The 27,046-nt window shown below is 44.5% G+C and overlaps 1 protein-coding gene across 3 annotated transcripts in view; it reads left to right on the top strand.

Annotated features, from left to right (window-relative positions):
- The window catches only part of FGFRL1 (fibroblast growth factor receptor like 1), a 166,912-nt gene extending 146,106 nt beyond the window's left edge, over nucleotides 1–20,806 (top strand). For all 3 annotated transcript variants that reach the window (XM_066185336.1, XM_066185338.1, XM_066185337.1), the window contains exons 4-7: nucleotides 6,587–6,667; nucleotides 11,662–11,946; nucleotides 15,539–15,892; nucleotides 18,746–20,806. In XM_066185336.1, coding sequence (XP_066041433.1) covers nucleotides 6,587–6,667; nucleotides 11,662–11,946; nucleotides 15,539–15,892; nucleotides 18,746–19,155 — 1,130 coding nt within the window. In that variant the 3' untranslated portion in view covers nucleotides 19,156–20,806. The remainder of the gene's footprint in view (nucleotides 1–6,586; nucleotides 6,668–11,661; nucleotides 11,947–15,538; nucleotides 15,893–18,745) is intronic.
- Nucleotides 20,807–27,046: the final 6,240 nt, after the last annotated feature.

Raw genomic sequence — 27,046 nt, 5'->3', positions numbered from 1 at the left:
ACCCAAGAAGAGGGGTTTTCTCCGTGAGGTCTTTTTTATCCAAATACTCCTGGTACCTTTGCTTTCACTGAACCGTTCCAGATAAACTCTAAACACATTTCCTGTCTTTTCATAACATCAGCACTGTAAATACAGTAGGTGATACTGTTAATGTAGGTAGAAATAAAGGAATGGTGAGCATGAGATGGAGGGTTAATGGAGGATCTACAAAAAACTTTCAAAATAGTACCTAATATTTATGCCAGATTTGTATCAATGGGATGAGCTCACTGGAGTTTGGTCCTGTCTGCCTCTGGCAGGAAAGAGGACACTTGCTAAATTAGACCTCAATGATGGTAAAAAAATTCAGAATTTGTCGAAGTGAAGACTTTCCATCTTAATCATTTCAAGTCACCCTTGGGATTCACCTGTCTCAAGCATCCTGAAGCCATAGTTCAGGCCTTGCAGAAAACACAAAACAAGCTGAAAAATCGCAAGAATTCAAAAATTAGTGTTTTGCTCCTTTTTGCCCAAGATTTTAGAGTGTATTTGCACAGAGTTTTTCAGAATCACAGATGTTAAGAGTTGTCATTCAGTAACAAAAAAACCCTTGTATTTTAAAGTAGTGACTTCAAGGTCAAGATCATGTTCAAAGTCCTCCAGAAACATCCCAAATATCACAAGATGAGCAATAAACCCCTGTCAGCTGGCAGTGGTAGCTCTCAGATGGTGTTTGTGCTAGTGTTTTTCCCTGGCCATTGAGGGTTAATACCAGCTGAAACTCTAATGAAACCTGGAGTGTTAATCCACATTAAGGAGATCTGAGGAAAGCAAGCGCCTTAATCCCTGTGATATCCCAAAGATAAAGCTGTTGCTGCCTTCCTACACATGTAGCTCATGGACCATTCATCTGAGCATCAGATGAACCAGTCAGGATAGCAGAACACTCCCCAAACCAAAGGACACTGATCTTTGCCTTGTGTTCCCTTTAAATTCCAGCAAGTGTTACAGGAAAACCTGAATGCCTTTGAGATAAACCTCAGAGACCTATTTTTAAAGATTGCACTTGCTTTTGTGTGTGTTTATCCACCATCCACTGCACCCTCAAGGCTGCTGAAAAGTAAGTCAAATCTTTTCCTTTGAAGTTTATGATCTAAGTTTTCCTGGTTAGACTCAACAGAACAAATTCTGATTTAACTCCTAGAAAGGCCCAAGATCCACCTCTCACAAGCAGCTTGAGTTTGGTCACTCCCCTAGACCTCTGCAGCAGTGAAGGACATCGGGGAGCAAATATGATGTGTGAATATGATGCGTCTGGGTAAACGCGAGAGTCAGTGCCTAAAGCCGTAGTTCAGAGAGATTTCTTTCATTCGTCCATGGGAGAAGAAGAAGGCCTCATTATAATTGTTCAAGCCTGACTGGATTACATCACTTTCCCCCTCATTTCACTCCCTCCCTACTTGCCTCCCTCCTTTTATTTACACCCCTTGTTCAGCAGCAGTGTGGAGTGGGGGCTGCCTTAATGATGGATGCTGATCGCTTCATTCCCCACTGCCCCCCCAGCGTCTCCCCCAGTGCTTTGAAGTATGCTCAGGTCTCAGGCTCCAGTTCAGAGGTCACTTTGTTTATTTATGCAAAGCTGGCTCATCTGTGAAATGGGGCTTTCAAGGCCTCTGACATCAAAGACTCCAAAGCTGGTCCCATCAAGTCAGAGCAGGGACAGGCCTTGCATTACAACAAATTGAAGGAACTTGGTGAATCATAGGGAAATATGATGGGTAGATTTTTGCTACAAAAATTGGGCTGTTGTTTTGACTTGTGGTTGGATGCTCAGCACATGGTATTAGCCTGAAAACCAGTCATACCCTCTCAGCTAAAACACGAAGCCTTCGTGGAGAGGCTGTGGGTAAATAAAATTTGATCCTGGCTCAGTAACAATCTGAATATTTCCCATCAGTTGCTCCCAGCGCTGGACTGTTATTCAGAATTTTCCATGTGCTTTAACTTTTAAGAGGGAATGGAACAATTCTGCTATGGTAATAAACAGTAACCATATCCCACTGATGTGGCAGTCTTTGTCCCATAGGCTCCTCAGTGGGCTTTGTCAGTTGATGGAGTTACATACAGAAATCCCTTTTCTGGGGAAATCCAGCCTGCTTTGGGACACCCAACTCTTCCCCAGCACCACCAGCACCTCAGTTCTGTGGCATTTCAGACCTAAAAGCCAGCTTGGATTGAGATTCTGAAGCAAGGGAGAGGCAGTGACTGGAGGGCAGCTGAGGGTGATGCCACTGGGGTGACATTCCTGAAGAGTGGGCTGATGCCTCTGTGTCCATCCTGGCCCTGTTTTGCATGGCCATGTGTGATATTTGGAGGGGAAAGCCCTACACGAGCTTGTCCCATGTCTCCAAGTCTGCCACCTGACACGATATTGGAGCCTTGCCCTTCAGGTTTCTCGACCAGCCAGCATGCTCTGTAACACCATGGAGCCAAATTGTACATTAAGGACACTAAATCATGTGTGTGTTTTCTTAGCATCAGATACTCGTGACATAAAATTAGTCAGTGATTGCTTTTCAAGGCAGGTTTTCCACTTCATCTTCCAACTGGCTGCTATCCTAAGCGTGTGATACTGTCCAAGAAGTCCAGTGCAGAATGACCTTCCAATACAGGTCACAGAAAAGGGAGCTTGTAGAAGACTTCAGCAGTTCATCCTTCTTAGCACTGCCTCTCATGGTAATCTTCTGGCAACAAATTGGGCAGCGCTGCATAGCTAGTCCCTGCTGCCCTTTGACTGCAGGCTGATTTTTCTGTATGTACTTATCACCCCAAACTGCCCACCTCTGTGGGGAGCTGACAAGAGCATGAATAAGCTATCGGCTTATTAGGTCATTTCTTGAGTGTAGCTAAGACTCATGATCTCTGCTACTAATTCACCATTATGTATGCTCCTCTTGTATATCTGAATGTGGTCCTCTCTCTGTCTAAGAAGAATCCTGCCAGGCCAGTTGTGTTTGTGACAGTTAGAGTGAAATGCAAACAGCAGGTCTTCAGATCTGACGCTATTAACCAGGCTTCAGACTGCAGGTTTGGGCTGAACCATATGCCTCTGAATTTTCAGGAACTTTGGCTTTGCTTTCAGCATCACAGACCCCTGTAAAACACTATAGAAGTGTTACTCTACCCTTGGAAACCACTTGATATTGAAACTGAAAAAATAAGAAAGTTCTTTTAAGCAGGGAGAAACAAACTCCATGCAGCCACAGTACTGACTTCAACTGAGGCAGGTGGAAGTCAAATATTGATGATGTCTGAATTAGACAGGGGCCTTCCATCCTCAGGGTGTTCCTGAGTTATGCCTCTCCCAAAGTAATAAAGCAGCTCTTTTTTGGCTCTTTGTAACTGCAGGTCAGAGCTTAAGACACTCACCCAAGGTGCAAGAGGGGAGATTCAAATCCCTCTCTGAATGCAGCAGAATAGAGACCTGACCCTGTGTCACTCACATCACAGATTAGCACTTTATCATTATACTGGCTCCTCTGCTGCCTCACACGTTTTAAGTTCAACTGGAGACTCAAGGGCTTCAGGGGATCTTCCCCAAATGAGCTTCATCCAGTTTCTGGATGTCACGAATCAGCTCTTTTTGGTACAGCTGTCATGTGTAAGTTTGTTCAGATACAAAGAAGGTGGGAGCCCAGTTCGCTGCACATTAGAGCTGGAAAGGTCTGCTGTAACATCCCTCACCCATTGAGCAGCTCTGGGGATGGGAAGGAGCAGTTTCGCTCTACAAGAGTTTCCATGTTGATGGCATTTCCCCACCTCAAGACTTCTGCTCTTGTTGTTAATGTTACCGCATTCCCGACACATGTGAAGCAAGTTCCAGCATATCCAAACCAATGTGCCTAAATATGCCTGCAGTTATTTATTTCAGTCTTGCTCTTCCACCAAATCATCTGTTCCATAGCTCAGCATGGTGGCATGAGTTATCCTGATCTCTTTCCCCAAAAATATTTTTTTCTGGGTTTGGTAGGTGACTCCACAGGTTTGCAATTTGTTGGGATAACAACTGATGATGCATCTTCAAAGGATCAAACAGATTCAGAGCAATTTTCCTTACATCAAAAGCTTGGCAGCAAGTCAAGAGGTGTGGAGTCCACAGTCAGTGGTTGAGTGTCAGCAGGAGAAGGGCACAGGGGCTGACTTACTGAAACGTGAGGCAGCAGGCAAGGGAGATACCCTGTTCTTTGTACATCAAATTGAGCAGGATTGGGGTATAATTGACAGAACATCACCACTTAAATGTCTTAACCACTTTTGTGATATTCAGCAGTTAACAATGGACAGGAATCTGACATCTCTGATGAGTTTTTCCTCTCCATTACAATACATTTTCTAATTGTGCTGAGGGGTTTACTATGTTCTCTTGTCAGACAGCACCTGAGAGTTCATTTGTGACGCTATGGATATTTATGAGAAAAACTGTGCAGGTGCCAGGAGATAGTCAATTTGGTACTTTGACTGAAAGGAGGCAATATCATATGCAAGCCATCATGTATAATGTGTATTTTTGCATTCCCTGCATTTGATTTGCCAAGGTTATAAAAATAAACATACAAAGTGCAGCTCAGGAGGCACTGGCCTCCTCTGTAAGAGGCTGTAGGGAGAGCCTGGATGGTGCACTGGCACTCAGGCTCTCTGTGAGACTTAGTGTTTCCTGAGTGGGACCTGTTTCACCCTGCTGCCCATGATTTGGGCTGGGAGGTTGCTGAGACACCCAGGAAAGGCTCAGGGTGTCCAGTCATGGACAGAGGGTGGCAGGAGGTGGGATGGGGCAGTCAGCTGGAGGAGCTGCTGAGGTTTGAGCATGGCACTGCAGCCCAGAAAGTTTTCTTTTCCTGTTAAAGTGACAGCTGTACATAGCTCCAGGAGAAACTGGGCTGAAGTAGCCTAAAGGAAAAATCTCTCAGGGTCAACGTGGGACAAACTCATTGCAGCCTCTCTGCTTCAGGGGGCAAGGCTAATGAGAGCAGAGCATCTGTTTGCATATGATGCCCCGTGCTAAAGAGATGGGATGGTTTTCCAAAATAGCAGAACCTGGGGTGAAGATTGGCTTAAAGACACATTTTTTTCTCTCAAAGGCTGCACACAAGTTTACACACTAAATACTGTTTTAAGCACAAGCCAACTTGTAAAACAACTGTAAAGAGAAATTTTACTATTTGTACCTTTTTGGGGGGACATGCTTATATATAAGCTGAGATCATTTTTTCCTCTCTGTTGCAGAGATTACAGAAATAGTCGTCTCTTTTGCTCACAAGACCCTTTTCTTATGAGTTTCAGGAGTTGGGCATTTGGAGGGATTCCTTCCTTAACTTAGATGTTTCCACTTCTCTTTATTTGTTTGCGTCTTTTACATCACTGTGTTCCTCAGCGAGACAAGCTTTCTCCCAGCCTTCACCTGACCTGTCTCTGAAAATCAAAAATTCACCCACTTCAGTGCACTTTAGGTAGGAGGTGAGAAGCTCTTGGTCAAGACTGTCACCTCAAATCCAGGTGCCCTCTGGGTCTGTGCCACCTTGTAGAGCACAGAAGCTATCTTAGAAGAGAAAGAGTTTTTCTGCACCATCCTGTGAGGGTGCCCCGAGTGCCTCAGGTGGGCCTCCCTCCTGGTGTGAGCCACTGCTGTGCAAAAGAGTGCTCAGAGTTGAGCACTCATGCAGTAGAGGTCAAGCTGGAGGAGGAAAAGCTTTCACATGTGGTTGCTGCAGAAGTGTGAGGCCACCAGGATCACCCAGGTTGTAGAAGGAGGGTCAGGGCACTCGCCTGCCCCCTTGGCCCTCTTGGAGACCTCATAGGTGGCCATATCACAGTGGTGGCAATTTGAGGTGAGGGCTGCTGAAGAGATGAGGGTTTCACCTTGTAGAGATTTCTATTTCTCCAGGGCAGAGCTGAGATTTTGGTGCTGCTGTGTGGTAGTGATACAGACAACAAGAGTGATGAGGGGCAAAGTGGTGTGTTGATACAGGTGGATGAGTGGTCTTAATTAAAAAGAAATATCCACAAGCAGCTTTTAAAATCAATATTGTTTTTGCCAGCCATAAATTTGCATTCAGTATCTCTTGAGAGCTCATTTGACCCCAGGTCTTGTTTTTCTGATCCTATGTGGAAGCTGAAGGGTGAATTAATGGCCACAATCATACTACTTGTGCTCTGTATGACTGATCGCATCAGTCTTCCCCCATCTCCTAGGTTTAATTATCTCTAATTCTGATTTATACCATTATTTGCATAGATGATACCACAGATCAGCTCCTCCTAAGGAACAGCAACTTGTAAACATAAACAAGGAGGCTTTTGTCAGCTATTACTGGAACATTGATTCAACTCCCATTGATTTGGTAGCCTGCCGAAAAGCTCGTAAAGCAGAAAACTAAATTATTCATTAAACTGGCCAGGCTGTAGGTGCCAGGATGTGGATGCCTACTGTATGTTGAGCTTGCTTCAGCTGCATGGTGTCTCCAGCAGGAAATGCAAACTCTTGTTGTTGTCCTGTTGTGCTTCAGGGGACCTTCTTAACATCCTCCCTTCCCTTTCCTGTCCTTCACAGATGATGCCAGCTCAGGAAAGGACAGCCAGGTGCCTGAAGGCTCCAATGGAGAATATGAAGATCATTCTGGGAAGCAGTGGGGTAAGGAGCAGTGTGTGTTTTGTGGTTTTCCTCGGTCCTTGGTTCAGTGCTGCTCACGTGGCACGTTTCTCAGCTGCTGAAGGAAAGGCAGAGTGACTGGAGTGAGTTCTCCCTACATATGGTCAAATAATAAACAGAGTGTCAGCTGAATGTGTTGGTGTGAATGGATCCCATCCAAGGGTCCTGCAAAATGCAGCCTGTGGTCGGCCCTAGGGCCCCCTGCCATTTACCCCAGCATGGTTCTCCCTTGTATTTGTTTTTCTGGGCAGCGAATTTTCTTCTGCATGTGCAGCTATTACAGCTCTCATAGACTCCCTATAAAAAGCATATTGACTTTTACAGCAATATTTCTAAAAGTCTTCAGTGCCAACATAACATTGCTCCCACTGAGGGCAAATGGGAGGTCTGACTTCACTTCAGTAGAATTAGCACTAAGCCAACATGAGTGTTTTTTAAGATCACCCTCTCTTTCAGACACCTGCCTGAACTTCTCCTATCCATGGGCTGTTCAGGCATTAGTTTTGTTGCTGTTGCAGAGCTGTGGGGAACAGCTAAAATCTCACTTGGAACAGTCTATGAACCACTGCAAAACTTGCAAGCCCAGTTTGGTCCAAGCACTCCTTGAAGGACAATAAGTTGTCAGGCTGATACCAAACAGCTTTTGGCCATTACTGACAGGAGTGTGATGTGAGTTTATGAGCTCAGTGAATGAAGCACAGCATTTCATTTTGCTTGTGCAGTACATCCCTCTCTTTAATTTTATAATAGAGATGGCTTTTTACCACATTTGTGGCCAGGGAGAACCTTGCAGTAGTGGTAGGGGTGGAACCTGACAAGCTTTTTCTGTGTGAGTCCCCAGCACTTAAGCTGAGGCCAGTTTTCTTCAGGAGCTGGCAAACAGGAATGTAGTGAGGTGTGGTGTAGTCCAGGCTACACTTGAATTACGTATTTATCTCAGACGGAGCTTGTTTGGGGAGAGAAAGGTGACCTCCACTCATTCTGGAAAGGGATGATGACATTTTAGAGCTGGAGGAAGGGTGTCAGACAAACTACAGGTCAAGAGTACTTCAGGAGGGGTTCAGCAGCTAATACAAAGCTGCCATCTCTCCACTTAGAGAGATTACCATTTTGCTCCTGATAGAGCTGCTGGATGATGGATCAATACAACAATACAACAATACAACAATAATAACTAATAAAGAAAAGATGTAAGCCTTACTAAAATTATTAGGCACTGACAATCTCGTATCAGACTGTGTCTCTCTGTGCTGCCCTGGCCCAGTCCATTGTGCTGCAGAGTGTTCCTGAACCTCTGCTTTTTCTTCTTTTCATCCCTCCTGTCTCCTTTTCCCAAGCTGAGAAATGCTTGGGGCCAGCCATGCACCCACCTAAGCCCTTTCCATCCAGCAGTGTCCACCAGTAAATTGCTGGTGTGAGCTGGAGTGCAGGGAGGGTCAGTATGTGTCTGCAGGTCTCTGGAGGATGATGGGTGAAGAAACAGTTTGTGTTGTCACAGTCCTGTCACAGGCCCTTGGAGAAGTGAGAGAGGAGAAGCTGGGTGAACAAAAAAGCTCCTCTTTGCTTTCCATTTACCATCACAGAGTGGTACCTCTGGGGAGAGCAAGGAACTGATGTGGGGAAAGATAGAGACCTCCATCCATGTCTTCCACAACTGACTGAGCTCTTAACCAGAAGACTTGAAAGTATTTCAATACATGCTCCTATTGGGACACTTTTTTGAAATAATCATGGAAGCCAGAAGTGGTAGTAGTAGTGTCACTACATGGAGGTAATGGTGGTGCATCACAGCGGACAACATTTTTCAGATAATCACCTCACTTTGTGTGAGCAATGTCTGACAGGAGCCTCAGGGACTGATCCATGCCTCTCAAGATGTCCCACAGGGAGAGGACACCACTGAATTCCTTCTCAGGTCTTTGTGCTGACAGGCTTCCATTGCACTTAATTTCATTAGCTTTGAATAAATCTTCATGGTAAAGAGCATTTCAGCCATGAACCCATACACAACACTGTCTCTTTGTCCCCATCCATTTGTGTTTTCCCTTGCTCTTGAGTGGAACATAATTTATACTGTACAAATGTGTGGTTCATATTTATGAAGCAAATGCCAAGTGATGTGGAGGAGAACAAGCATGTGAATAACACAGAGTCACTTTGTAGTGGCCTTTGCTGGCACTCCAACAAGCAAAACTTCTGTAAATGGAACAGATTTGGGGACAGACATTTAGCATCAACTCAAAAGAGACCTTTTCTGCCTGTCTCTAACAGGGGCTGCTTCTCCTCTTTCTTCTCCTTTGTGCTTTCTGGGTCTCTTTTTCTCTCTAATGTGTGTGTCTCTCTCTCTTTCTCCTTCTTCTTTTTTTTTTTTTTTTTTTTTTGTTTTGTTTTGTTTTTTGTTTGTTTGTTTGTTTTGTTTTGTTTTGTTTTATTTTGTTTTTGTTAACTGGCTTTTCTAAACTTGTCCAATTCAGGCTTTTGACAAGGGAACATTCAGGGCTGTGTAAATGGGATCTGGTTTCAGCATATTGCACACAGCCTGGAGTAGCTTTTGAGACCACATAATCACTTTAGAAAGAAAGAAAGAAAGAAAGAAAGAAAGAAAGAAAGAAAGAAAGAAAGAAAGAAAGAAAGAAAGAAAGAAAGAAAGAAAGAAAGAAAGAAAGAAAGAAAGAAAGAAAGAAAGAAAAAGAAAGAAAGAAAGAAAGAAAGAAAGAAAGAAAGAAAGAAAGAAAGAAAGAAAGAAAGAAAGAAAGAGAGAAAGATTCAAAGAAGTGTAGCTTTACCTGTAGTTTGGTATGTATTTGGGCAACCATGTATGAGGATTGAATGCAGCACTCCAGACAGACTTGTGGGAGGAAAACCAGAAATGTTAAAGACCTGCTTTTTTTGGGTGGAAATAGTTTCTGTCTTAAAATGCCCTTACTGAGCAGGGATGCCAGCAAGTCCTTCTGAGGGTTCAGAGTCACTCACTTGACTTTTCAGTCTTCTGGGGAAGTGTGACTGTCCTGGCTCCAACTTGCTCTTTGGTATGTTAGTCCCAGCTCAGGAATCCTGTCCATGAGGATCTCCCCTCTACTTAGACCTGGAGTTCTTGGTTTCAGAGTAAATTACTGCCATATTACAGAGTAACTGTTCAGACCCATCGCATGGCTAATTCCTGACCTCTCTATGAGCCTTGCAGACATTTTCCCAATTTCCACAGTGACAGCACTTACCAGCACGTCTCCCTCGGCTCAGACTAAAATTTAGGATGTCATTGCCCACAGTGTACAGCTCTGACAGGGTTCATTGTCAGGGAGGGGGATTGTCTCTGTTGTGAGGAGGCCTCCTGCAGCAGACCCCAAAGAGAACAGCCAGCAATTCAGGCACTACGACCTGTGGAGGGGGTTAGTATGTCACACTTGCTGCTCAGCTGTCACGGCAAAGACTTCCAGTGCCGGAGTTACTCTGGTTCATTGGATTACACATGAAAGCCTCTGCATGGAGAGCAAAGCATTTCTGAGCAGGAGTTTGAAATAACATGAAATGGCTGGGACCCAAAATGACAGCCAAGGGGGGCAAGGGAAGGCTGTGGAGACAGATGGTTTCCCCTACAGAAAAGCACTCTGCAGAGGGGGGTGTGCCGAAGGGTGTCCTCTTCCCAGAGGGAGGGATGTTGGCCAAGGCTGCAGGGGGGTGAGGGCTGAGGGCTGTGCTCACAAACCTCAGAGGGCAATGGCTGCCATTCCCCAGTGCTTGGAGATAGGAAGCTGCAGACCAGCCTCTTCCATTCAGGAAAGCTCCGCTATAATGCACATCCCAGAGCTTCTGGCCCTCAGCCCTGGGCAGCAGGGTTGGCTGTCAAGTAGGGAGTCTCACTAGGCCATCCTGTAGCTGGCCAGGGAGTGCCTAGAAGTGCTTAAAAAGCATGTGGATGTGTTGCTTAGGGGCATGGTTTAGTGGTGGAGCTGGCAGTATTAGATTAGTAGTTGAACTCAATAACCTTAGAGGTCTTTCCCAACTTTATCAGTTCTATGATGGGCTTAGTTGGAAGTGCCCCGATCTGTCATTGTGTAGTTAAAGTAACTGTGAGAAATTTGTTATTTCTTTTAAATTCTTCAATTAATTTCAGATTTTGCCAGCTGAGGGCCTTGCATTTTGCTAAGTTACTTGTCTCCGCTCTTAGAAATATTGGTGATTTCTTTGATAAGACAAGATGACTGGCTTAACCCATGCTTCTATTCACCAGCAGCTGCTGCTTCAGATTCTCTAGTTTTGGGATTAACTGACATGGGGTATCCTCTAACTACAAACTCACAGAGTTTTATTGGGTCTTTCTGTTTCTTTGTTCACTTCTTTGGACCATTCAACCTGAATGTTTTGTAAATTGGAGCTGAATGAATTGCATACATTTAAGTTCAGATCAATGTACAAAAGTCTGTCACAATTCTAAGACTTTCCTATGTATTTAAAAGATGCTGACTCTTCTTAAGTTCCAAGAAAGCCACTGAGAACCAAGAGGCAAAACATCTTCAGGAAATGAAGCTTCATGTGACAAGCAAAAAATTGAGAAAATGGTCAGCATGACAGGAATCTGAGTTTTTTCCTTTGGTCTTGGCTAAGGAGTTTGTGGAATATGGTAACAATTACAGTGTGATTATGGGACTGCATTTTGCTTTCAGCTGCAATAGTATGATTTTAGTGTTATTTTGTGAGATGGTCTGGTGCAATTGCCTTGCAGACACAGAAATTCTAGAGTTGTGCTATGCAGAAGGTTAATGCAGTGGCCAGAACAGTCCAGTAGACATTCAAATGCATTGGGTTGGCTGGTGAATCCCTTCTAAGGAAAACAGTTTGAGCTGATACGAGGGAGAGTGATACACTGGTATGTATGGAGCTGCCTCTCAAGCAAATCTGGCCATAAGACTTAACAACAGTTTCCTTCTTTGCTCATGCCCTGTGCTGACCACAGTCCATTGTGATGCCCTTTGCAGCCCGGCCCAGGTTCACTCAGCCCGCCAAGATGAGACGGAGAGTGATCGCCCGCCCCGTCGGCAGCTCCATCCGCCTCAAGTGCGTGGCCAGTGGCAACCCCCGGCCTGACATCACCTGGCTGAAGGACAACAAGCCCCTCACTCCCCAGGAGATTGGGGAGAACAAGAAGAAGAAGTGGACGTTGAACCTGAAGAACCTGAAGCCGGAGGACAGTGGGAAGTACACCTGCCGGGTGTTTAACAAAGTTGGGGAAATCAACGCGACGTACAAAGTCGAAGTTATCCGTAAGTGCAGCTCTGGGAGGGAGACCACAGAGGGACCTTTGAGAAGGGGGCTGGGCCAGTCAGGACAGCGTGGTGGCAAGGATGCAGTGTTGATGGCTGGACATGGAAATGGGGAAGTGCTAAAAACATCAGAGAAAACATTGCTGAAATTCTAGAATGAACCTGAAACCTGGGCAAGACAGAGTAGTAAGAAGACATTTGAGGTGAGGAGCTGAAATGAGGACAGGTGCTTGAGAAACAGTCATCTCCACAGGCACCTGCGTGGTGAAAGTCATGCCCAGTTCAGTCTTCTACAAGAGAGTCAATTCAAGGACAGACTGGGAACTAAGAGAAAGCCCTTTCAAGTACCATAGTGAGGGGGAGAAATAGTTAGGATAGCCCAGAATAGTATGTCAGAGTGGGTGAAACCAGTCAATTCAAAATTTCATCTAGAAGTTTCCCAACGGAATTAGCAGAAATCTTATGATTAGAGTGACTAGCCAGACAAGGCTTTAGGGCCAGCTTGTAAAAAACGTTTGGCCAACTGAAGGTCCAGGCAGGTACAAATGAGTTACAAAAAAAAAATCAAACCCAAAAAGCATGCACTAGGATCCTGTCTGTATCTTTAGATGCCTACATCGCTTTAAAGATTCAATCCTTAGAAGATGAGCTGTGGGGGATTACCCTGCATTGTGGTGAGGTAAATTGCTCTTCTTACTATCTAGCTATTCTGATTCTTGCTTTCTAATCTTCTGTTTCTCCTATTATTGCTGAGGATAATTATACTCAAATCCTTCCTGAGTTTACCAGAGGAGAGCTCTTATTCTTAAATCATTGTGCTTTGCCTATTACATCATCATAAGTTGTCATGGAAATGATTGCAGTGTAGCCAACTCAAGAAAGACGAGAAGATGAGCTGAGTGGAGGGAAGATTGAATAGCCTTCGTTAATGAGGAGCAGGGGCATGGAGGGCTATTTCCAGCCACTTGGAAAGCATGTTGTTTGTCTGTGCATACATTTTAGCATGAGAAAGTTTATCCCAGTGTGAAAGATCGTTCTAAAAAGTAAAGATCTGTTCTCTGATAAGTCCTTTCTCTAGAATCACAGGAATTAAAAGCACATGTGGGAAGCTCTGTTGGGCTCTGAAGGCACAAACCTGCTGGACATCTGGGATTGATAAAGATGCAGCTGTGTGGAGACAGTAAAAACATGTGTTTACACTAAAACCAGGAGCACAGGCAGGGAAATGAATCAAGCCCCATCCTAATGGCAGCTGTGGCATTTTCACTTCATCAAAACCAGACAACACCAGGAACAAACCCCTTTCTGTGTCCCTGTTTATCTTGGTTTTTATCAACTTAAAGATGTATGTAACCTTTGTTTTCATTAGCTTTTGCTGGCTAGGAGTGAAAACAGTAACCAAAGCTGGAACCAGAGTCAAGGAGATAAGGGCATTAAGCAGTTTTCAGACATCTTTCTATTTTTAACTTCATTCTGTGGAGCATTACAGGTTTTATTCAATTTCCTCCTTTTTTTTTCCCCCCTGAGCCTCCACTCCTAAGTCCTGCTTATCTGAGTCTCAGTCTCCCCGGCCGTGATTGCTGCTCACAGTCCCAAGGCAAAGCCTACAGAGACTACTGTGTTGTTTTTTTTTCCTAAGCACATCTTTAGAGCCCTCAGTATTGAACATATCCCGAGTTTTTGAAAGAGGGTCCATTGTTCCTTCCTCTCACTCCAAAGCTGGTGCTGGTGGGAGCTGTTTTGTTACATGCTCGATCCAACAGTGTTTGCCATCAAAAGGAGTTGATGATTGCCAGCAGTTACCACCCACTGTGATACCATAATTTTTCCTGTGCCTAGGGTAGAGGTTTGCAGTACCTTCTTGTCTGGAAACTGTGACTGATTTATCGATCCTAACACTAAAAAAAAATCCAAACATTCCTCAGAGTGAGGCATACATTTTTCCTTTCACTTTATGTGGTGTTGACACAACATTAGACTTATGATCATGCTGGAAACGATGGTCATGTGAACCTCTTCAGTTTGATTTCCTTTCCTCCCATCTTGCTTCATACCTTACCTAAGACTTGAGGCAAGAAATAATTTGTGAGAAAGGAAAGATTTTGTTACTGGCTAGAAAAGCAAAAGCCTTCTGAGCTTGTCCTCCACATTTCTTTTTTTCCACAGTGAGTGTGGTGATGATTATACCAGAGAAAGGAATGATAAAAGCAGGGAGGTGAGGATGAAATGAATGTCTTCCTCACTGGTAGTGCCTGTGGTCTCAGCTCTTCCAGTAGTTGATGACATGGTATGGGATTGCTCCCAGTACAGTTTGGTCCTCATGAACAACAACAGGGCCCAGCTTGAGAGGTGACAGGTATCTCCTAAAGGACTCCCAGACCAAGGATGAGAATATCCACAGCCTGCCATAGTCTGTGAAAGAAAGAGTCTTTTCCCATCTGATTTTGTCTGTCCACAGGGAACATTTGAGAAGGCCAAAGGGAGAAAGAATATGTCTCACCTCACCCTTCAGTATTCCTAAACTGGGGGTGTCCACCAGGTGTGGGTCCTTAACAGATAAGTGTTTGTAAATAATTTGGCACAATCTCAGGTTGTGTCTGAAAACACATAAAGGCTCTGTCTTACTCACCTGTAAATTGCAGCCTGCTGGTCATGGCGGTAAGAGACACATCACAGAATCACAGGTAGGAGAATTGCTCAGTGTGCAGAAGAGAGGGATAAAGAAAATCTTCCAAAATATAAGGGCTCAGAGAGAATCCATCCTTTTCTCCAGGTCTGATGCGGGTAGAAAAGGAACTTCCTTGTCATAGACAGGAAGATTCAGGTTGAGCATGAGAACAGACTTGTTAAAGCCTCAGACAATGGAGGAGTTGTTTGGAGAGACTGGGGAGCATCCACTATTTGAGGTTTTGGCAGAGGCTGGCCAAATGTATATCAGGAGAAGTTTGCAGAAATCTCAGCCTGCCTCGGGGCAGGGCGTTGGACTAGACTATGATTTTCACAGAATTCACAGAATCACTAGGTTGGAAGAGACCTTCAAGATCAAGTCTAACCCATGTCCTACTAGCTCAACTAAGCCATGGCACAGAGTGTCATATCCAGTCTTTTTTTAAACACATCCAGGGATGGGACTTCACCACCTTCCCAGGCAGGCCATTCCAGTGTTTTATCACTCTTTCTATGAAAAACTTTTTCCTAATATCCAACCTGTATTTCCCTTGGCACAGCTTAAGACTGTGTCTTCTCGTTCTGTCAGTTGCTGCCTGGAGAAAGAGACCAACCCCACCTGACTACAACCACCTTTCGGGAAGCTGTAGAGAGTGATAAGGTCACCTCTGAGTCTCCTTTTCTCCAGGCTAAACAACCCCAGCTCCCTCAGTCGTTCCTCGCAGGGTTTGCATTCCAAGCCCCTCACCAACCTTGTTGCCTCCTCTGGACGCGCTCAAGCGTCTCAATGTCCTTCCCAAACTGAGGGCCCAGAACTGGAAACATTTTGCATCCCTCCTACACCTTTTCCCTATGTTTCTGCAACTGCAAGTTGCTGAGGTTGGCAGACACCTTTGCCCACGGAGCTCCCTGTGTTTCTGTGCAGAGAGGACGAGGTCCAAGCCCATCCTGACAGGGACACACCCCGTCAACACTACGGTGGACTATGGTGGGACCACCTCCTTCCAGTGCAAGGTCCGCAGCGACGTCAAGCCCGTCATCCAGTGGCTGAAGAGGGTGGAGTACGGCACGGAGAGCAAGTACAACTCCACCATTGATGTCGGCGGGCAGAAGTTTGTCGTGCTGCCCACGGGGGAGGTCTGGTCCCGCCCAGATGGCTCCTACCTGAACAAACTGATGATTACTCGAGCCAAGGAAGAGGATGCAGGGATGTACATTTGCCTTGGGGCAAACACCATGGGCTACAGCTTCCGGAGTGCTTTTCTCACAGTCCTGCCAGGTGAGTTGTGACTTTTTTCCCCCCTCTGTTATCAGTCATCTGCATCATGGTATTTATTAATTCAGCTACTGATGCCCATTGGTTCCCTGGCCCTCTGTGATGCTGTGCTGTTTTAGGCTAGCCCAGTTCTGATAAGAATGAATGGGGGACTAAATCAGCCCTGATTTAAATCAGTCCCTGCTGAAATCCTGTTGATGATATTTTCTTTTCTCCCTTTCTGGAGAATAACCACAGAATCACAGAATGGGTCAGGTTGGAAGGGACCACAGTAAGTCATCTGGTCCAACCTCCCTGCTCAAGCAGAGTCAATCCAGAGCATGTGGCACAGGATTGTGTCAGGGTGGCTCTGGAATATTTCCAGCGAGGGAGACTCCACAGCCTCTGTGGAGTCATTGAATCTATTCAGTGCTCAGTCACTGCACTGTAAAGAAGTTCTTCCTCATGTTCAGGTGGAACTTCCTGGGCATAAGTTTCTGCCCTTTCTTGGTGTCCTATTGCTCAGCTTAATGAAGCAGAGCCTGGTCCGTGCTCTGGCACCTCCCTGCAGATACTTTCAGACATTGTTGATGTCCCTCTCAGTTACCCAGGTGACATAAAAATTGAATTATCTGTTCTTGTATGAAAGAGGAGCAAGCTGAGAAAAGATACTGCGGTTGCAGACACTAAATCACTTCTGTGATAGGCTGCAAGGTGGGAGAGGGAAACTGAACAACAACACAGTTTGCAGCCTCATTCCCTAGAATTCCTCCTTTCTCTTGCCCTTATTTATATTGCTTTTACTGGTAAAAGGAAACAATGATACAGGCTCATAAAGTAGGAGAAGAATAAAAACTGTCTGGGTCACAAAGAAATGAAATGAATGAGTGTGAAAACCAGAATGATTGATTAGGTAATTTTTTACCCAGTGGTTCTCTGGGGCCCCTGTACCAAACTCACAGCTGCTGCCTTCCCTCCCCAGATCTCAGAGCTGGCCACATCCAACTGAGACTGTGTCATTTGTGTTTGAGACACACCATCCTTGTCATTTGCTGGTCATTTGTTCCTTTGTCGTCTGACTATGCATCTGATAAACATTTTGGATTTAGGACTACACTAACTGAAAGGCCTGTAAATACCAAGGAAGAAGCAGCATGGGTGGGATATAACTCAAAGCCTCTGGGAGTTTCTGACCTATGAGAGTCTGATCCAGCTCCCACTGAAATCAGGGGGAGAGTTTCCTTGGATTTAAATGGAACTGTAGTGAGGCCTCATGCCAGAACCAGAGCCTGCAGGGCTGTTGTTGTTGGCAGTGATGGAGAAGGAGAACCCAGCTTGCCTTAAGATGCAAAGATGTGGTTGTAGAGCCATGAGTTAAAAAAGACCGTTTTGCTTGTAAATCTACCAGATTTGACATTGATAGCTCTGAGGAGCATGGATGTATATCAAAACACTTTTTTTTTCAGCCCAGCATAGGATTTCTGCCAACCAGCACGAAGTCTTCTGTTTTCATGGTCAGGTGATGGGTCAGTTCTCTGATCATGTCATGTTTTTAATAGGGGCCTGGACCAGACTTGCCTTCCCGCCTAAATGATTCTGTAATTTCCAGTGTTGAGGAATCAAGATTTTGTCTAATGAGGTCAAAGTATAGGTCCTCCTAACTTCAAAGAGACCACATGGTGTATATTTAAGATTTCAAACTACCCATAGGATTATTTGTCAAGGAGAGAAAAAGACATTAGTGTCTTAAAGAAGTTTAGCTTGAAAGTTAAGTGATACATAATTGAATAGAATGTACTGAATGATTAAGATAGCCTGTGGTTTTTTTAAGTTTTCTGGGTGTCTCCCTGCAAGTTGAATTCTGTGCCTGGGTATGTTTCAAGGCATTGGATATTCCAGCTGGTAGCTATCTAGACAAGGGTTTTCATAGCTAGAATCCTACCCCCAAGACTCCTTTTGGGTCTATAAATCAGATCAGGCTGAGAAACTGGAGTGGCTATCCAGGGATAGCCACTGACTGCCAACTGCAGAGAGATAAAGGAGGAGATAGTTGTGAAAGATGATGTCTAAAGCATCTTATCTCCTGCAGTAGCTGAATTTACTGCCCTTGAAAAGCCAGCAGCAGCTCCAAAGAGACTGGTGGAGGTAGAGCCCATTTGGTGTAGGAAGCTGAGGACACACTTCAATGCTGAATGAACTTTTCATTTCTCTGTGGCTTGGGAACCAAGGAGGGGCCACCAGCTCACCTACATTTTTCCCATCCTAAAGCCTTTCCCCCAGTCACACAAGAAAGTCAAGACAGCACCTCCAAAACCCCACATTCATTCTCTGTGCTATGGTGGAGCATTGCTGGGTAGCTCCAGAATTGCTAGACAGGATTTCTAGAAAGTGTCTGAAATTCTTGCAGGCAGAGCTATACTTTGCAGAAGTGGGTGGGCAGTGTTCTGTGGCTCTGTGCAACCTGATTTTGCCTCCTGGGCTGCTGACAGTGAGGTTACACTGACAAGTTCTGTGTTGTGTCCTTCAGTCTGGGCAGCAAAGCCTACTCTGTCACAGAGTGAGAGTGTTAGGAAGCTCTCTCAGGCTGGCTGTAGTGTGCATCCATTAAATCTTGGATAAGAAAGTTATAAAATCCCCCAAAGACTCCCCTCCTGACCCCTAAACCAGAGAAAATTAGTTGCTTGTCCTTCCAGGAGCACTGAAAAGCAAGGCAGTTACCAAACATCATGTGCTAGCTTGATTTCTCCCTTGTTACTTGGTCTGGCAGAGTTGCCAGACAGCCTGTACAGCAGCCAGCCCAAGTGTGACATCTGTTTTGAATCTGCTTTGCCTGCACTTAATTAACTCTTTCTGTCTCTCCCCTGCCATCATGCCCAGATCCCAAGCCTCCCAGTGCACCTGTGCCCCCTTCCTCAGCCAGCAGCCTCCCCTGGCCCGTGATCATCGGCATCCCTGCCGGAGCTGTCTTCATCTTCGGGACCATCCTGCTGTGGCTGTGCCAGTCCAAGAAGAAGCCGTGCTCCCCTCCGGCCGCCGTGCCCGCGCACCGCCCGCCACCCCGCGACAGGATCTGTGTCTCCCAGCTCCCTGACAAGGACTGCATCTCCTCCATCAACTACGAGGAGTACGTGGCCCAGCAGCAGCATTTACTGTCCCAGGGGCCCGCCCTGGCCCCTGCCATGGCCTCCAAAATGTACCCAAAGATTTACACGGACATCCACACCCACACCCACTCGCACGTGGAAGGCAAAGTGCACCAGCACCAACACATCCAGTACCAGTGCTAAGGGTGGGCCCCGTGTACAGCGGCTCGTTTGGGCTTTTCCTTGTGGTACCTCAGCAGCAGAGACTGCTCCAAGTCAGCTCGCACTGCCAAGCAACAGGCAAAGCAGACAGAAAAGGTTATATATATAATTTTAAATATATATATACATATATATATAATTGTATATGCGTGTGTGTATGTGTGTATATATATATGTGTATATATCTATATCTATCTATATAAATATATATATAATAGAGAAAGACAGAGAGAGAAAAGAAATTTTTTTTTTTTTTAATTATTGCAATCAGGATGTAGCCGAGGAATAATGAAGGAACTCCAATTCTGTCTCCAGCAGCAGAGCCTTCCTGGATATTTTAATCAAAGTGGCAACTAGTGAGATGGGACACAGGGATGTGAACTGCTACCTCCTTCCTTGTGTACTGAAAGGAGCAAGTGGAGCAAGAGGTGTGTGTGGTGCTTTTCTGGATGGGCCTGGATGCCTGCTGGGCATCACTTGTTCTGGTGGGAAGCCCGCAGACCTGTCCTGCTCTGAGTGACTCAAGCTCTAACATACTTGGGGTTTAGTGCCAAAGCACCAGGAGACGTAACCCATTCATCTCTTCCAGGGAAAGAAAATAACACAAGAGGGTCTGGAAAACCCAATTTCTATTCACAAGGTGAAATACCATGTGCTTCTCAGTCAGCACAATCAGCTAACCAAGCTGGTTGGTTCAGTTTCAGCAAGGTGAAGGCATCTTGTTTCCCGTGGGATGCTCTGTGGATCAGCTCCGCTCCCCTGGTACTAGGACTCAGTGCCACTGCCAGGAAAAAGGAAAGAAGGAAAGAGGAACATTGTACAGAACACCTTTATATTTATATTTAAGAAATAATAATAATTAATAATAATAATTGAACTGCTGATGGCGAAGAAAGCAAAACACACTGTCCTTCTTTGATGGCTTAGAGTGACAAGCTACTGGATTTTCTGCATCGATGCAAAATACATGAAAGCATTAGAGAAAATAGTAAGAAGTGAAGAGAGTGAAATAATCTTGTAGGAAAAATTTGCATTTGGGAAATATCCACCTAGGTTGTGTGTGGTTGTCCCCTCCCCTCAGATATCACTTTGTAAGTGATAAAATATTGCAGTTCAAACAATAGTAAAAACAGAAAGAAGAGAAAATAAATAAGGACCATATTAAATACCTATATGGACTGGGAATGAATCCAACTGCAAAATATAAAACCTTTGTAATTCTATATAGAGTTTAAACAGAAGTCATGTATATTTAATTTATTTTGTTAAACAAGAAAAAAATGTATGATATTTTCGTCGAAACAAGCATTTCTATATGTATTTTTGATCAAAGAAAATAAAGATTTTTTTTTTCAGGTTCTGTAGATGCCATGCTCAGAACACACTTGATGTAGCTTGTGACCAACTGTGCTTCTCCTAACCTGGAGGCCACCTGTCTCTATGCCTTTTCACACTAGCCAGGTGTCATCTCCTGTCACCTCAGGGTGCTGCTGGTGCCATCCTGTCCATCAGAAACTGACCTTTTCCACTGTCTATATTCTGACTGTGAGGGTCTGCAGTGGCCAGATCACTTCTCATGGACCCCAGCCATGTTCAGTAGCAGAGTTCTTCTCTCACAGGGAAAGCTGCTTCACTATGCATTTCTGGGGGGGAGGGGGTGGGGGTGTGGGGAGGATGATTCATTAGTTTTTTAAGCCCAGACCTGCAGCAGTTTGTTGGTTTGGGGGTTTTTTGTTTGTTTGTTTGTTTGGATTTTTTAAGAAAATTTTGTTAATCAAACCATAATAATTTGTTAGGCTGTAGAAGGAACTTGGGCCTCAGGGTGGTTGGAAGGGGAAATGATGAAATGTAGGTGAAACACTTAATTTGTAACTGCAGCTCCTTTAGGAGCCAGGGGAGGATGAGCTGGGGACAGTGAGAACACAGGAGCTGCTCCCCTTCAGGGGGGCTTGAACCTTCCTTTTGCTGCACACCAGAGAGAGGCACCCAGCTCTTCAGGGGCCAAAATTTTCTTTAGAGAAGGCAGGTTCAGCAATGATGCAACTGTTTCTCTTCTTTTCATTAAGAGTTTGATGGTTAAAAAAAAAAAAAAAAGAACATTTGAAACGTGCTAATTTTTAAGTTTGAAATTATTTCCTTCTCACCTTGTTCCATGAAAGACATCCTCACCAAACCAGCTGCTCCATTTATAAGTGAAACACTTTATTTAATCTGAAACAAAGCTGTGCTTTAGGCTTCGCTTTTCTCTGAACATTTCTGGAGGTATTTGCTCTGTGTTGACCCACAGTGATTTTTTCTGGTGGTTTGTTTTATTCACCAGCAAACCAAACAGTTCCCTGTTTGCTCAGCCGTGGTGCTGCGAGATGGGGCCCTGATTCAGTGAAACACGTCAGCTCCTGCTTTCTTCACCAATACATTCTGCTCCAAAAAGTCCCTTAAAAGTCCCTTTCTTTCCTTAGGAGTAGGTTATCCATGTAATAACCCCTAGAGGAAGACCATCCCTCATGATGGTCCTCCTGTAGAGGTTGTAATAAAGCAACCCATTGATAACTAGTATTTTTCGGCAGGAGGGTTCAACACAAATTTATGAAATCCCTAAAATTCAGATTAAGGATATTTTTATATGCATCCTCTGAGCTTCAGGGAGAGCTGAGAGGGGCTTAAGTGTGAGCACGGATTTAAGGCATGGATATAAGGCATGATTTAGGCAGGAGTTCTTAATGACTGTAGTATACTGAGTCATTTCATTAAAAAAAAAAAAAGGCAAAACAAACCTCTATACACTAAGGGCATTGACTTTATTTCAAGGAGACACTAAGTGTATGTTTCCATGAGGGATACTAAAGTCTACATCTCATATCTTGTGCCTGTGGGAAGCTACTTACTACACCGTAGTATGTCCCAGACTCCTGCACATTCCAGCAGCATTAAAGGCATGGCAAAGGGCAGGATTCCCCTGTAAGTCCGTGGTCCTTCGGTGCTCTCTGGGCCAGGGTTGTAGCAAGGAGACACTTGTGACCCATGCTCTGTGAGCAGTCCTGACAGCAGCTTCAGAGGTGGAGGTGAACACGGGGTTTGTGGGGTTCAGCCCTAAGCACACCCTGAGAGATTTTCTAACAGCTCCACTTCAAGTGGCAGCTCTGTCTCTGAGCCTCAGGGAGAGGGTTAGTGGGTTAAGAGAAGCACTCCTGCATTTCCCTTACGGCACAATTCCAGGCTCTGTGTAGCACTCTACACCAGTGCCTTCTGCCCTTTGTGACCCATCTCCACAGTGCTGTATCATGCAGGCAAAAACTTTACATTTTATCAGATGGCTCAAGTGAAAGGAGAGGCTTCTTCCTGCCCCTCAAAGCTCCTGAATCAAAGATAAATCTCTAGTGCTGCTCACAGAGCTCTCCAAAGGTAAATGTTGCATTAAACTACCCAGTGTGGACGATGCAGCAGCCCAGGGCAGCTGCAGCTCTCAGCTGTGGCACTGAGAATGCAGCTCTGGTCTTGGATGCGCCGGGGAGATGCTATAAAGGTCTTCCATTTGCAGAAAGTGTGGGGATTTCATTCTGCCTTGGGTATCTACTCCATCCTGACCACCAAAAATGGTGTAAAACTTCCCCCCAGGGAAATACCATCACATACCGTTTAGGAGGGGCTGTGTTTTTTGTCTGGGCCTTGTGCTGGCTTGTTGTGGCTGGGTGGATTTCACATTTTTGAGGAATTATTTTTCCTTCACAAGGCATCTCTAAGACCTTTTCCAAGTCACTCTGTCCCAAGCCCTATTGCATGCCATTGAATTTTAGGGCTTGATTGTGCCTTGCATATATTGCAAAGTCTTCCGTAGTTTAAATAAATTCAACCAGGTCATACTTGTGTATGAATGTGGTTTTTATTCAGTGGGAAAAGATTTGGATGCATCTTCATTCCTAAATAGAGGGTGTTCAAAGAAAACTATTGTCTTGTTTGTGGTAACTGACCCTATGTTGAACACAGAAGATTTTTTATTTTATGCATTTGTAAATGTATGCATATAGGCATATAGATGTACATGCCAGGCTGTGATACAGAAGGCAGTTGTACTTTTAAAACCGTGGAGCTTGAAAGATCAAAGGAATTTTAGGCTTAAAACTCACTGTCTTTGTTAATTTTATTTGCATTACAGATCAAACATGGCTTTACCTACCAGTTTGTGTGTGGCATTTTTTAACTTTGTATGGACAATATTTCTGTGGTCGGCCCCTTTCGAACTGAAAACTTATCAGACATTGAAGATAAAAAGTGTTCTGTGGTTTTCATTCAGTGACAAATACAATAACTGAACGCATCAAAGGAGACAGAATGTCGCAGTGTGTCTGTGGCTTTGTAATAAAAGTTGCAGAAAAAAAGGAAAAAAAGCCTGGAATTGTTTTAATATATTTTAGAGTTCTGCGTTTTGAAGGGAAGGATGGCTCTGTGTGGGGGTGTGTGTGTTAGCACTCATCAGGAGTGTGTGTTGGCAGGGCAAAGCAGACAATATGTAAAGTTACCTGTGTGCCACAGCTTGGTCTGATATTTTGTGTGGGTTTTGTGCCTCAAGCAGAGGCATTATTTTTTTAATGATTTGGGAAAGGTTTCTGGTTTTTTAGTGAAAAAGGGCAGTTTTTAATCTGTTCACCTCTAGAGCTAAATGCTATTACTGCACTAGGAGCCAAATTTTAATAAGCAAGATGAAATATTGGAGTACTTGGAGTGGATCAGGGATTTCAAGGTCAAGTTCAGCACTTCCACCTCTTTTGAGGCAAACCTGTGAGTGTCTCACTACTCACTCCAGAGGCAGCAAATGTCCAAGCTGTGACATCTTAAGTTCGGAAAAACTGGCCCTCACCCAAACGTCATCTTGACCTGACCTGGGCCTCTGACCCAAAAATCCCTGTGCAGAAATTGCACACTTGGGGTGGGAAAGAGGAAATATTTCTCTGTTGACGCCATTTCTGCGGGTGTCTGAAACTCTTGAGAGGTCTGAAATATTGGAATAAGGACCTGGGAAAGATGCAGAGGTGAACAAACCCTGGGAGGTGGTCAGATATTAACGGGGAATTTGTCATGGCTTTCCTACCTGGGCAGGACCTCTGCCTACATTAGGTACTTTGAGCATGCCCAGGACTCCAAATTGTTCAAATTGGTGATGATAAACATGGAATCATTGGAAAAGATCCTTACAATCATTGAATTATTACCCATACAGAGCTTGTTCTGGCTCTTGGAGATGCCAGTGGGGGAAAAAAAAAAAAAACAAACCTGCAATGTCCAGTTGGGAATCAGTTGGACACATGGAGGCATTCCCAGGTTTTTTACATCTTTGCCCTGGCTGGCCCATTGGCAGAGAAAGATGGGTCAGAAATTAATGGCCCCAGTATGAAGCCAGACACACATAAATGGGAAATGCACACACTTTGGAAGGAGCTATCAAAGGAAGAGGTAGACACTGCATCTCTCAAAATCTTCGTGGCTGGGTGCTTTGTGGACAGTGTATAGCAGAATGCTGGATTTCGGGAATGTTACTGGGATAAAGGGATTCACGGAGCCCAGATGAGGTCATCTAGTGGTGCCTTCTAGCCCTAGGGAAATGCAGTTGAGCTGCAGAAAAAAGAAAATGCCAGAGCATGTCCCTGCACCTGTCTGTGCTGCTCTCAGTGAGCACCGTGGTGGCATTAGTGACCTCACAGCAAAGATGGGCACACGGCTGCACACCCAGGCTGCATACCCAGCTCCAGCTGCCTCCAGGCAGGATGACCCCAGCACTTCCCAGCTTAGGGCTGCAATCAGGACATTATTTACATAAAGTGGGGCTCTGCACTGACATTTACAGCTGCTTTGTGCAAACAGTGGCGTGTCCCCATGTGTGCTCACACCCCTCTGTTGTAGGGTCTGTCATTCAAATGTGCTGGCATGGGTTTGGGGCTGTCATCCAGCGTGTTGGGATGGGTTAGTCTGTCATCCTACATGTCCTTTGATGACCAGCTGAGGGAACAAGGTGGTTTGGTCTGGAGAAGAGGAGGCTGGCTTAGGGGGACCTCTTTGCTCTCCACAACTACCTGGAAGGAAGTTCAAGAAATGTTCAAGAGGTGACTGAATGTGGCACTTGGGGAGATGGTAGGGGTGATTATGGTGGTGCTGGTTTGACAGTGGGACTGGACAATCATAGGATTCTCCTCCAACCTTGATGATCCTGTAACTGCAGAGAACACCAAGACACAGAACCAAAACAGTGAGATAAATTTTAAGACTACCAACCAATTATACCCTCTTAGTATCCTCCAGTTACTTATAGCCCTTTAAATCTTTAACTCTCAAACTAGATATAAGGAAAAAAAATCTTTTACAATGAGTATGGTGAAACACCAGGTTGCCCAGAGTGGCGGTGAATGCGCCATCCCTGGAAGCATTCAAGGCCAGGTTAGACTGGGCTCTGAGCAACTTGATCTAGTTGAAGGGGTCCCTGCTGAGTGCAGGGAGTGGGACTAGATTACCTTTAAAAGTCTGTTCCAATCCACTCTATGCTGTGAATCTATGATCCAAATGTGCTGGGATGGGTTAGGGTCTGTCATACAAATGTGCTGGGATGCATCCAGGCCACCTGCCAGGTCAGTTCTGTGTTCTGGACCCAGCAGAAAATGCTAGTAAGTAGGGAGCTGTAGGTATAGACTTTCTCTTCACCTTATCTTACCAGCAGAGCATTTCTTCACCCAAGACTCTCAGCTTTTAAAAGTTTGCTACAAACAAAAAAAAGCCACAAGCAAATCCCAACCCCAAAAAATGTGGACTACTATAGTTGGAAATACAAAGTAATGGCTGATAAAACCACGTTTAAAATACTGGTGTTATATTGACTGAGAGGTGGCACTTATATATTGTTTATGGAGTGGAGTCTGGAGAAAAGAGAATGCCCATTTTATGTTTTGTTTAGCCAAGGCACCTTTGTGTGTGTTTATGAGCTTCTGGTCTTTGCAAGCAATATACAGAGCTATGACCTTTATTTGTCCTCATTTTAGCTTATGCATTTTTTCTTTCTTTCTTGTTTCTTTTTTTTTCTGCCAGTCTGCTGTAATTAGGATTTAGCATATCCTCTAATATGCATGGACATCAGCAAAGCAATGAATATTCTTTTTTTTTCCCATTTTCACTAACCAAATCCAGTCCAAAGTGCTATTTCTATCCAAGCTGATCTATGCTTTAGTGAAAGGAGTAATAAATAACATTTTAGACCAGACTTCAAAATGCCTTCTTCCTTTGATCTGAGTAATTAAAGTCAAGCTGCTGTTCCTGAGTGTTTTCTGATGGAATTACACGAATTACACAGCTCTTCATTTGTATCTTATTAAGCATTATGTGTTATTGATGCTGTTCAAACAATTAGCACCTAAATATGCCCCAATTCTCATAAAGAGGCAGTAGCAGTGTTAATGTTAATGCCCTGGTTAACAGTTTGCTCCCATCCAAAGTCCACTATCATGCTTGAATGCCATTTAATATCAATCAGGTCTTTACTGATGCCCTTCTGAAGTTGTTCTCTTCTGCAAGCATTTAACTGTGCAGCGAAGTGAGAAGAAGCTAAGTAAAAATGGCATCTCTCTTAAGGCAGGAATTTTTCTAAGTTCATTGCAAGTTTTGGTTATAGAAAGGCGAGCGCTTCATGGTGATCGGTCATTTTGACGTTTTTATGGTGTTTTTATTACCCCTGGCTCATTTCCATACTAAAGAGAACATTTGTAACAATACTTGCTTGCTCTGTTATGATTAGGATTGCGCTTTGTTCGGCTGTTGCTGCGCCCAGTAATGCTCTTGGCACATGTCCTCCCAGACCCTGCAGTGTATTTATTCAAAAGGAAGGAAAAAGAAGTGT

The sequence above is a fragment of the Chamaea fasciata genome, unplaced genomic scaffold (assembly GCF_029207755.1).
Source record: "Chamaea fasciata isolate MVZ Bird 193981 ecotype frontalis unplaced genomic scaffold, bChaFas1.0.hap1 SCAF_6, whole genome shotgun sequence".
Classification (NCBI taxonomy): domain Eukaryota; kingdom Metazoa; phylum Chordata; class Aves; order Passeriformes; family Sylviidae; genus Chamaea; species Chamaea fasciata.
The sequence above is the reverse complement of the archived record's forward strand: the minus strand, read 5'-3'. Positions and strand labels throughout refer to the sequence as shown.